At 40.8% G+C, this 12,667-nt stretch overlaps 1 protein-coding gene across 1 annotated transcript in view; it reads left to right on the top strand.

Moving 5' to 3' along the window:
• The window catches only part of myom2b (myomesin 2b), a 97,972-nt gene that overhangs the window by 38,235 nt on the left and 47,070 nt on the right, over positions 1-12,667 (top strand). The window contains exons 18-22 of the mRNA XM_062463267.1: positions 23-149; positions 226-404; positions 518-632; positions 1,032-1,194; positions 1,346-1,452. Coding sequence (XP_062319251.1) covers positions 23-149; positions 226-404; positions 518-632; positions 1,032-1,194; positions 1,346-1,452 — 691 coding nt within the window. The remainder of the gene's footprint in view (positions 1-22; positions 150-225; positions 405-517; positions 633-1,031; positions 1,195-1,345; positions 1,453-12,667) is intronic.

Genomic DNA, 12,667 nt, shown 5'->3' with positions numbered 1-12,667 from the left:
TGGTGTTCCTTTTTGAGTGCAGGTGGAGAACCTGTCAGCTGGCAGTAAGTACCAGTTCCAGATCTACGGAGCAAGTCTGGCTGGCCTGGGAGCTTCCTCCGCCCCAAGCATGGTCTTCAGCTGTGAGGCTTGGACCATTGCCGAGCCAGGTATGACCCACACCTGATAAGGAGCATGCATGTCAAGGCAAAGAAGATGTTATGATACACGGTATGTGTGTCTCAGGCCCTGCCTACGACCTGACCTTCTGTGAGATACGTGATGATTCACTGGTGGTGGAGTGGAAGACCCCTGTTTATACTGGGGCTGGAGAGATCACAGGTTACTTTGTTGATTACGCCATCAAGGGGTCTGATTCATGGACAACCGCTAACGAAAGAGCTGTCAATCATCGCTTCCTGAAGGTAAGCCTGATACACTATTACACACAAAATAAGATTTAAAAAGTACTTTTTGCAACATATCCCTCTCCCAAATCGATATTGTAACACCATGTGACTGCTTCTCTCTTTACTAGGTGGTGGGCATGGAGGTGGGAGATACCTACGTGTTCCGTGTGCGTGCTGCTAACAGTGATGGCGTTGGGGTGGCGTCTCTGGCTTCTGACCCAGTGACTGCCAAGGCACTGCCAGGTATCACAATACGGGGATTGGCTATCTGCACTCATCTCAAACCTTCCATTGGTTATCTGCCCTTGACGAAGCACAGTAGACGTTGAGTCTAGAATTCAGAGCAGCATTGTGCTGGGAATCTGGGTCAGGGTTGTGGTTTTCCCATTTTGATAATAAGCGTGAAGAGAAGGTTGGAGGAGATTGTAGAAGGAGGGTATCTGATGAGTAATTGATGATCCGCTGGGTTTAGAGTGGTGGAGTGCAGGGCAGTAAACCACCTTTTGGGGGCATTGTGGAACTCTCTTAAAATAAGGCTCACAAATGGAGAAGAAGAGTGGAGTTGAGGAAAGTTATCCTGTACAGTCATATGAACAATTTACTAAAGACACACAATTCATGATTACTCCATTTTCACTACAGGTGTTAAGGAAGTGTCCTGCTCTGTGGACTCTGATTCAGGTGACATAGTAATGTCATTTGAGAGCTGTCAGATGTCCGAGGGCTCCACCTTTGTCTGGAAGAAATCCTACAAGGAAATCACTGACTTCTCCAAAGGCATCATGGTCAAGACAGTGGGCAGCATGTAAGCATAGCACAGACCTGAGGACCGCACACAAAACAACACTTGACTCAAGTACAAAAGCACTCTTAGAAATCAGATTTCTCGGCTCTGTCCTGTGACTTTTGCTTTCCATTATCTCTACAGCTCAGTTGTATTTTTCTGTGTTTTACAGCTCAAAGTTGATCTTCAAAAACCCAGATAAGGAGGATGTGGGAACCTTTTCCGTGTCAGTGACCAACACAGACGGTGTTTCTGGCAGCTACAGCATCTCAGCTGAAGGTAGCATTAGGCAATGATCTTTTCCCTTAAATGCCATATGTCTACTATAATGATAGATAATTAGAAAAGCCAATCTTTCTTATAACGTTCTTTGCAAGCCACAAATTATCCAGACACTTTTTCTTCAAGATTTCGGGGCATAAATAAACTCTGACCCCCTCGCTATCTGAATCGTAATGTACTATTAGTGCTATCCTCCTCATTGAAGCAATCAGGCATCTTTCTCTTCTGGGAGATCTTTTTTTTGTTGCCACAATTAACCGGACAAAAAGGCGTCAACATTTGATACACAAGTCCCTGGCCTGAATATGTCCACTATTGCAAACATTTATCATATTCCAAAGGAAGAAATCTTAATGCATCTAAACCAGCCAAGATAAATTAGAATAGGCTATAGGAAAGGTAATTGTTTGTGTGGCAGATAATAGGCCTATTTTAAAAGACGAAATTCCTGTATTAAATACAGTAAGCTACATCAAGACAGTTTGTATGATTTGAAATGGTTATTTAATACAACACTAGCATTTAATTATCACAGCAAAAATAACCAATGAAAATAACAAAACCTGTAATTATCACCTGTGAACAAATAATTCACGTCTTTTATGCTAAACCAAACAGTCACGTAAATATTTAACGAAACCCCGAAGACACAGTCGACTTGACATGTGAACGAATCCTTTCTGTTTCCTTTACTGAGCCTAAGCAACAGTCACATGAAAAAGGAACCAAAGAGTCGTACCCGAAGATACAGTCGAGAGGTGAACAAATCTTTTACCTGAAGACACAGTGGAGAGGGGAACAAATCCTTTACCCAAAGACACAGTTAAGAAGTGAAAAAATTATTTCTCAGTCATCAATCAGTCCCAATGCGCGGTCACGAGAAAATGAACAAATCACTCTCTGAGACTACTCGTTACTCCCGATTCATAAAAAAAAAAATGAAAGAATCATTCACTAACGACACCACTACAATACAGCTGCCTTGCAGCGCTCCTTTTCTGAAAGTCTGTGAAGGACAGAACAAAACCTCATTGGAGCCCACGTCACAGACGCGCCTGAGGCCTGTTCCATAAAGGCCGCTCAAAAAAGCTTGACTTAAAGTCACTTGAATTATCTTAACAAGTCAAGCAGGGCTAAGTGGTTCCATAAAGGCCAATTTCAGCTCATGCAATCCTACTAATTCAAGTCAGATTTAAGTAGTCAAGCTAATTGCACGTGCCCCTATTCTTAAGCATCCCGACAGGTAGAACATGGATTATATCGATCCACCACGGCAAAAAGCAATGCACACGGCCACGTGACTTCTTCCAGAAAGAATGTTCCCTTTAAGCAGCTCCCTCATCTACCACTTCATCAAAATAAAATGACGCGCCATGATTGACATGACATGAACAAATGTATTTCCAGAAATGCATTTTCATTTAAGGCTGCAAAATCGTGACCACAATTCAAATTCAAATGCATTTGGAGAAATGCAAAATGAACGAAAAAGCATTCTGAGCGGCGCAGCAGAGTGACAGTAGCCGCTCTTCTTCAGCTCCCTGCTGACCGAGCTACCCATCTTGTTCGGTAGGGGGCGGTGTGCACATCTGCATTGCATTACATTGCAAATGTGCCGGGAAATTGATTGAATTGCCGGGTCTTTAGAGGACGCATCACAGACTGAGCAACTTGATGTCAAACAATGGTTCGAAATTATACGGTGAATTCTCCGCCCCCTCGTCAAAGCCAGGAGATTGCAATGTTGTTTTCAATTAAAAAAAAACATTTGCACCAAGCAATCAGATCCACTTTTGATAAGAGTATTAAAATGAGAAAAAATAAATGGACAAAAATAAATCAAGGGACATTTAGAATAGACAAAAATGTGCGATTAATTGCGATTAATCGCAAGTTAACTATGCCATTAATGCGATTAAATATTTTAATCGTTTGACAGCACTACTTCTAGCACATTAGCTACCATTTCACCAAAATACCATCATTCTACACCGAGTAGCCTAATATCAAGTTAGCGGTTTGCACTAACTCATAGCAGAGATACCTCTGGAAAAGTTATCTAGTATAATTATAACAAGCACACAGAACTGAGTTATGAACTGCTGGCGACGGTGGATGGTACAGGTGCGACCGGAGGAGGAACGGCCGGGAGGGTGATGCTCGGTACGGCTCTGCGCTGCAAGAGAAGCCGTGTGTCCCTGAACCCCGTCTGTCTCTGGTCCATGTTAAAATTATCCGCCGTGAAATGGTCACTGCAGAGGCGGCTGTTGGAGTTTATCCGAAGCTTTTCATCAGTGTGGCTCTTCACAAAATCAATCCACCTATTTTTCCTTTCCTCATCAATAGGGAAATTAAATAGCATTGCAGCGCAGCTAAAGTTCTTGCATCCAGGGAAGATGCAGTTGCGGGTGGAGGGAGACATCCTGAAGCTAGCTAGCTAGCTGATGTAGGCTACAATAACAGTACAGCAGGAGGAGCCATTCAGTGATCTGAAGTAGATGGGTCAAAATGACGTAGATAGGTAATTTTTTGGCTCCGCCCATTAAAACCTGATCTGAAAATGGAAGAGAAACTGTTCTACGGTCTAACTCCACATTTCAGTGCGACAAAGTTTTCGCGCTTTGCACATGCTTTCAGGAACTAATTTCACACGCATATAATGTACTGAGAAGCAAATCATGGAATTTGCTTTACAGCAGGGGTGTCAAAGTCAAATGGACGGAGGGCCAAATAAAAAATTTAGCTACAAGCCGAGGGCCGGACTGTTCGAATGTTCATTGAAAATTTTTTAAATGATGCATATAGTCTAGTGAACCTAATTGAACCTACTGAAAACCTAACAAATATATTCCAATATTATCAGATAAATAAAGCAATATTTTCTTATGGCTCTGTCAGTAATCTTTAATTTTCAACAGACACAAAAGACAAATTTCCTTTATATAAAAATCCCCATAACATGAACATTAAATGAAAGAAACCGGTATTCAAGGCACCATCAGTAGCCTATATTTTCTATTTTAGCAAAAGTGGGCTAAATTTACTTCAAAGAAAAAAACAATAATAGCAATTTTCTATCATCCACTCAACTGAAATATTTTTAAAATATAATTGGATTGAAATACAATAAAATAAAGTGCAAAAATCTATTAATCAAAAACAACACTTTGTTTAAGGAGAAGTAACATGCAGTGAAAACAAATATTAAACTTTAACTTTTAAACTTGAACTGAGTAAAAACTCTAAATATGTGATTGCACAGTAATGTTCACTTGTTTGAGGTTGAGGGTGATACTTGGTGGTGTCCCATCTTTTCCACAAGTTCATCAATGTTCGGGGTAAGGCTCTGAGCTGAGGAAATCCTCAGAATTGAGTGGAGGTGTTCAGCAGTAAGTCGACTTCTGTGTGATGTTTTGTTCAGGTTCATCAAAGAAAACAGTTGTTCACACAGGTATGTGCTGCCAAACATAGACAACGTTTGAGCAGCCTGGATGCGCAGCTGGGGCATTGTGTCGGGGAGGAAACGGGCGAACTCCGCAGCACCCACTGCCGCATATTTTGCCCTCAGTGCATCATTGCATTGGAGGTCAATCAACTCCATTTGGAGGTTTGGTGGTGAGCTTTCCACGTCAACAGCAAATGGGTTACCGAGCAGTTCCAACCTGCTTTTTTGTGCTTCAAAGTCAGCGAATCGGCGTCGAAAGTCAGCGGCAAGCATACCTATTTTATCAGCCAACTGTGCGCTCGGGAACGCACTGGTAGAGAGCTTCTCTTTCATGGTCTGGCAGCTGGGAAAGTGGCTCAAATTTTCTTTCCGCATCTGCGTCTCCCACAGAGTCAGTTTGGTTTTAAATGCCTTCACTGTACTGTACATATCAGAGATGACATGATCCCGACCCTGCAGCTGCAAGGCTGCAGGGCTGCCGGCTTGCTGCGGTCTGCGGGCCGGTTCTAATAATAAATCAAGATCATCCCAGGGGCCGTAAAAAACCTTCTCGCGGGCCGGATGTGGCCCGCGGGCCTTGACTCTGACATATGTGCTTTACAGGATCTTTAACCCTCGTGCTGCCTTCGGGTCACATGACCCAAAGGTTCATAACGAACCATCGTTGTGTTTACCCAATTTTACCCAATACAAAAACAAATAAAAATAATTTTCTTTTAACCATTCCAATGTGGGGGGTCTGAGACAGCCCGACAGTTAAAAGAAAATGCTTCACTTTGTTTTTGTATGAGGTAAATTTGTCGCAATACGACGGTGGGTCACAATGACTGATGGGTCAGAATGACCCGAAGATAACACAAGGGTTAAATGAATGGTCCAAGGAGAATGAGTGGAGAGTTGGTGAAGTGTCCTGGTGAGTTGCTATCATTTAGCAACGCAGCAACGATCTCTGGAGCTAGTCTACGAACAGCAGTGCACATATACATTTTTTTTTACTGTCAGTGAATAGCACCGAGTGAAAGTCAACGTTTTCTTTATATCTAGTGACATTGATCATTCAGGGCCTGACATTAAATCTTTGAGGCACTTGTCCTTTGGACAAGTAGCCCTACATTTACATATCACTTTTCCATGCAGAAAAGTCACGTCCGGGTAAAGATTGTGCCTTTGACCAACGAAGATGAGCTGTAATATTATACAAATGATAACAATTGAGGTGTTATAAAAAAAAATGATTTGTTACTTTAAACATTTACACAATTTCTGCAGAATGAAACACTTTCTGTTATGTACTGTATTGCAGCTTCGTCCCAATATCTCTACAGACCGTGCAGCTAATTTAATACTCAACACTTGAACGGGGGCTTATTACTTTAAAGAGGAATTACTGCGTCTTCTCAGTTACACTATCAGGGCTTGGAAATACTGTGACTTGCAAAAGTAGGCAAATGGCTAGTAGAACATAACATTTCATAATCATTTCAGTCAATCAAACAGCTGCGAGACCCAGTGAAATGTTATATACAGCTAGCAAACTAACGTTAGCTAGCATCGCTAACGACATTGGCTAACTCAACTTCGGTAGGCTATCCTCAGTATTTGCAAGCTGGCCAGTGCAAGTACAGAAACATTGCATTTTATTTTGTTTGAGTTTAAACTTGTCCAGTGGGGCAGGTACATTTCTCTGCCCTACAAAAAAAACCACTTGTCCCGGACAATCATGTCGTTAGTTGTAGTTCAGATAATTAGACTAGTACTACCGGTAAACTTATCTAGATCTAGAAAGAAGACATCATGCTAGCTATGGGCTAGCCATGGGCTAACTTGCCAGTCCCACCTAGAAATCCCCCCAAGATCATCCCTATTTAAATATTTTCCCCGACGTTGTAAACACATTTCCGATTAGATGTCCCATGTTTTGATGGTACTAGCAGAGACCATATTAGACATTCTCTGGGACTAGCCTAGTGTTTATTTCTAATCGATTTCAATGGTCTCTAAGCGGGCTTTGGTCGGTCGTCTCATAGATAGATAAGGTAGATGTCTTACGGCGGAGTCTAGAACGTCCGCACATGGCGGCCATGTTATCAACGTCAGAGATGTCGTTATGCCACTGCATACTTATGAATAATTATGTTCTTTTTTGATAACAAACCAAACCGTTTAAAAATCGGTTGAAAATTGAGCAAGTTATGGTGATTTAAAAAGTACATGTAGCACCAACACAATGTTATGGGTGAGCGAGTTGACTGTAGCAAGATGGCTGCCATGTGCGCAGTAGCGGAACTAGAGTTTTATACATGGGGTGGCCAAGGGGTGGCCAAGGCTACTTCAGGGGGTCCATAGTCCAGAGTCTTGGGTCACTGTTTTCATTAATATATAAAGTATAATCTGGGTCTATAAGTGTTGGAACATCCAAAATATTTTTGGGAAAAAAAGCTCAAGCACCAGGGACTTATAATAGCATTTATGTCCTACAGAAATAACACAGTGCATAGTTTATTTACAAAACAGTGAATTTACACACCCAAAAAAACACTGCAATTTGACTTGACAGGTAGCAGAAATCCAGCAGAAATGGACTTGAAAAATATAAATAACTTGGTGCCCAACAACATTACAAATTTACAGTATAATATTTATGTTCATATATATTATGTTAACTAATAGCAAAGAAAAGTTTTGTAATTGGCCTAAAGAAGACCAAATTAAATTTGTGCAGCTGTTGTAAATCGGAGTATAAACCGCACTGGAATATAAAACGCACTTTGAAAGCAAACAACGTTACCGTTTCGCCGGCTAACGTTGAGCGAACCTATGCTCACGATTTATTACTTGCCATCTAACTAGACAACATTCCCAATCAGGGTGAACACTCAAATTATCTAAAGACCATAGCATTACATATTTCAAAACAGAACAAACACAACAATAGAACTCCAAACAATGCTTATTTAACTAAAATAATCCCCTTAATTTAGTAGCTTTTCAGCTTGCCGCAGGGCGAGTATAGGCGATCTTACAGCATTATGTAACACACTTCGGTTGTGGATAGTATGTCCAGAAATAAAGCCAAGTCACTCATTTCATTTAGTGGCAGAATCCATTGTGATATAGTATAAGTTTAGCTAGCTTGCAAATCCTGAGGATAGCCTCCCGTAGAAGACCTTTCTATGTGACAACGGACAAGGGTGTTTTGTCCCTCGGGAGTTGCCGTAGGCTTGATGCTGAAAGCATTACGTGAAATCAGTGAGGGATGTTCGAATGGCGATGTCAAGAAGAGCAGTGGTAAAATACAAGTTATGAAAAGAGACCGCGTCCATGTCTTATTGTCCACACGATCATATACAATTATATCTAAAACGAACTTAAAGAGCTTGGTTACACTACCAAACTTGAATTAGTAATGTTGTTAGCGATGTTGCTAGCTAGCCTAACATTTCACTGGGTCTTGCAGCTGTTTTATTAACTCAAATTATTATGAAATACTTTAGCAAGTCACTGTATTTCCAAGCCCTGATAGTGTAACTGAGACGACACAGTAGCCTAAATAATTCCTCTTTCAAGTAATAAGCCCCCGTTCAAGTGTTGAGCATTAAATTGGCTGCACGGTCTGTAGAGATCTTGAGGAAGCCACTTTTTTGTTCTAATACCGGATTATAAACCGCTTCGAAATATAAGACGAACAAGAAAACTGCAGACGTTCGACTCCATTGGCCGGCAACGCGGACGAGACATCTAGCCTTTATATACATCTATGGGTCGTCTCCCCAACGTGACGTCATGCAATGCATTGTGGGGGAAAGAAGAATCATTGCAAAAAGTAGCAACTTTTTCGTATTATATTCCGTTTTGTGACACCCAACAACATCAAATACAATGGATAACAGTTTAAATGTTTATTAGCAACCAGCAAATAGCACAAATTTGTTGGAAAAATAAACCTGCCATATGGCCTTTAATCAATACATTATCCAGTAGCCTAACTTTTTAACATGGTTTTTTGTGTTGGGAAATGTAAGGATAGATGTATGGATTTAGGTTCGTTTTGCAATTGCCTACTGTTAACAATTATGTAGCTATGATAATTATACTGGGATAATTTAGATTGAGATATAGGCCTATATGCCTGATGCCTAAACCTTTGAAATCACAAACTACCATATAGCCATACGTTTAACGTAGGCTATGAAGGTTTGTATCATTCTGAAATCATTGTTCATCATTGTTTAATGCATTAGGCTAAATGTTGTAGCCTATGTATTTAACTTGATTTTCTCTAAATGTAGCCTACATATTGAACTGAGGGAGATCATCGTTTTCCCGTTGGGTCAGTGTTACAGGAACGTCTGGTTAAGCAACAACACGGGCTAAGCCTGACAGTTAGCCTGAACTAGCCTGAACAGGCTAGTTTCGAAGCATAAGTTGCCATAGTAACTGAGTTCGAACTACGTTGAGCTGGCTTTATGGAATCGAATGAACTACAAATGAGTCTGACTAACTGACAAAAGCCTGGTTTATTTGGTAAACTCGCTTCATGGAACAGGCCTCTGGTGTAAATTGAGGCCGCGTGGAGGACGAAAGATAAACTTGTTGGAGCGCCTCAGATGCGCCTGGTGTAAGTAAGGGGTTAGGAAATCGTTCATCTGCTGATTGGATGATCATGCATTATGGTTATTTGACCTGATTGGGTAAGAAAGCTCAGGCCACAGACCCAGGACGGTTAGAAAAAGTTATGCAGGTGTAGGGGTGTAATATTGGCCAATTAACCAATTGATCATAGAATCCATCGTACGATTGAAAACACTTAGTTTTACGGGCTGTTACCCAAAGCCATCGTAGCTCTTGAAAATGCTCGTAGATTAACAAGAGCTCCTGAGTACGACGATGTATTAGCATAGCCGCGGGAACATATTTTGTCAGGGGGGTGCTGGGGGGGGGGGGGGGCGGGCTTAATGTTGCGGGGCGGTGCTGCGGTGGTGGATTTTCAAGTCATATCATTTTAAATTCTTGTGCTGTCAGCAGGAGGTGCTGCAGCACGCTCAGCACCCCTAGTTGCCATGCGTATTAGGGCCAGTGTAGGTAAACAAAAAAGAAAATGGAGCCGGAGGATGGGGGCAGGGTAATATTCTGAGATTAAAGTCGTAAATTTGCAAGAAAAAAAGTCGGAGATTCTCAGAGTTTATAAAGTCACAAATTTGCAAGAAAAAAAGTGTGAATTATACTTTATAATAGGATTCAGAAATAAGGAAATACTCCTGATTTTATCCCAGAATCACCACATTGCAATAAGCATTTGGACTTTGAAAAGACATTGCCATGATTTGGGACAATTCAGAAGGAAACATCATGCGTATTTAGATGAGGTGATAGCTGTAATGGCAGAAATTCAAGCGGCACTGTGTAGATTTGAATAGTCAAGAGATGGCGGTTACAATAAATTTATTTTGCTTATACAGATCATGATTTAACAAAGTACTTTGTGATCAGTCATAACGAAGGAGGTGCTAGCCACAGGTCGTTCGCCAGAGTGATACAGAACAACCCCAAAACCCTGCCTTATATAAACTTTAGATCAAATGGTTATTCTGAACTCTGTGATTGGTCAGCACTGCTCAGTGACAGTGACTTCATATCAAGTTCCCACGGTTCTTTATTGTGGCCTCTCTCCCCAAACCAGTAGATAGTAAAACCACAGGGGTTCACCAGTCAAATGGTCAACTGTCCTTTGTGTGGGCCACTTCAAACAAGTCTACAGGAAGGGTCAGAGCAGCAGATCACAATAACAATACAGTTGAATCCACATTTGTCTCCAGACCAACTGTCTCTTCCTCCCCAGGTGACAAGAACTCTCTCAGGTCACCCAGACTTCCCGTCTCCTAGTTATAAAACTGCAAATGGCATCTCTACCAAATGTAGTTGACTCTTAATCAACTTTAGACTTCCGTTAAAACACATTCCTCATATATGAAACACACACATTATAACTGTATTCCAAAATTTCCATGACAATTCCAAAATATATATATATTTTTTACAATTCCATAAACCCAAACAGTTAATTAAGAAATATAATTCAAACATTAACATAAGAAATGCTAGTCTCAAGACAAAACCCATTGTACCCCGTACACCACAAAGTCCAGGTTGTCGGAACTGATGCCATCTTTAGTTGGATGTAGGCAAACTTCTGTCAGGCGGTGTAGTCTAGTCGAATCGATTGCAAACGACGATCAAATTGCTCAGGGCAACTTTCAACAACACTGCACTTTGCGCACAGCTCGGAAATTCCTTGGTACTACGCAGAACGCGTATCCTCTGCTTCCGTCTCCAGACAAGGTGCACGCAATGGTTAGCGTGTATCCACGTTGCTCTCCCCTCGATCTTAACCGCCGAATTGGTCGTCAGGAGAATCTGGTATGGCCCTGTCCACCTTGGATTCCTCCAGGCGTTTCAGGTCCTTCACCACGATCCAGTCATCTGGTATCAAATCATGCAGCGGTCCAGTCATAGGAATAGTCTCCTTCACCTGCCTGTGAATCTCACACAAAATAGACTCCAAAAAGGTTGCACAGTGATAAACAAGCACATTCTCACAGAGGTCAGTTAAAGGTAACTGACTTCTTGTCGTCTGACTTAGTCTTCAAAGTTCTGTTCTCTCATTCAACTGAAGTGATTAACACAATGTTGAATCCTTTCAACACCAAAATAACTTCCTTAAACAAGTGTGTACATAACTTCAAAGAAAAATCCCATCGAAAATAATCTAAATTAACAAAAGCTTGATCACTGAGCCCCTGAGAAGTCTAAAACTTCTTCCCATCAACAATCATTAAACAGTATCACTTCTCCAAAAATTGAACTCTACAAAATCCATCTATTAATACCCAAATGGTTTCTCTAACCTTAACTGTGAAGCTTATCGTGTTTAAATTCCTTTTCTCATAATACTTGTCCCACATATGAAGTATTAACAAAATGACTATGCATCCATTACAAATCCTCTTGTATGCTAAAATAATGCATTCTTCTTGATATCACACAAACTGTAGAGGCATGATCTTTCCATGTGTTAACTTAGCAAAATCTCAAGATAAATGTTTTATGCAGACCATACAACCTCCATTTTTATTCTCATATCCTTCCTTTTTCCAAAACGCATTTTCTTGTGGATTAGTCCAAGTTCGAATCTCCATTCCACCATTCCTTTCTCCATCTGTCCGCTGTATTCTGTAATTCTTATCAAATATACTCAAACAAAACAAAATTCTCACTCTGGGTTAAATACAGTCCAATATTTTCAACTCAGCAATATCATATCAAACCCTCACAATCCTATCACAAATCCAAACTACTGAAGCTAAATTCATAAAACCATAAAACCCCCATAGTCACTCTCTGTTTGGATCAGTCAGTCATCAGTCAGTCATAAATTCCTAAACGTCACCTCTTCCTCTCTAAGAAGCCTGCGCTTCCCTTAAAGAATCTGTAACAAATGTTGTATCAAGGTCACACAACAATTTTCCTCAAAAGAGTCCTGTAAGCCCAAATTTGTCAAGTTAGGCTCATCCGGACATAGCAACATCATCTCATCACTTCCTGTAAACATATCAACATCAAAAACATATTCTAGTTAGTTCATCAATGCATTCAGGCAATCTAGAAACTGCTCCAGCTAGTATCAGCACTAGCATTTTCCCTGTGGAATAATCATAATTGTTAGAGTGAATTCCACATTTGCATACAGCAAGTTGTTCTATAAGTGAA

This window comes from Osmerus eperlanus, chromosome 6 (genome assembly GCF_963692335.1).
Source record: "Osmerus eperlanus chromosome 6, fOsmEpe2.1, whole genome shotgun sequence".
NCBI lineage: Eukaryota > Metazoa > Chordata > Actinopteri > Osmeriformes > Osmeridae > Osmerus > Osmerus eperlanus.
Note: the sequence above shows the minus strand (reverse complement) of the source record. Positions and strands in the feature narration are given on the sequence as shown.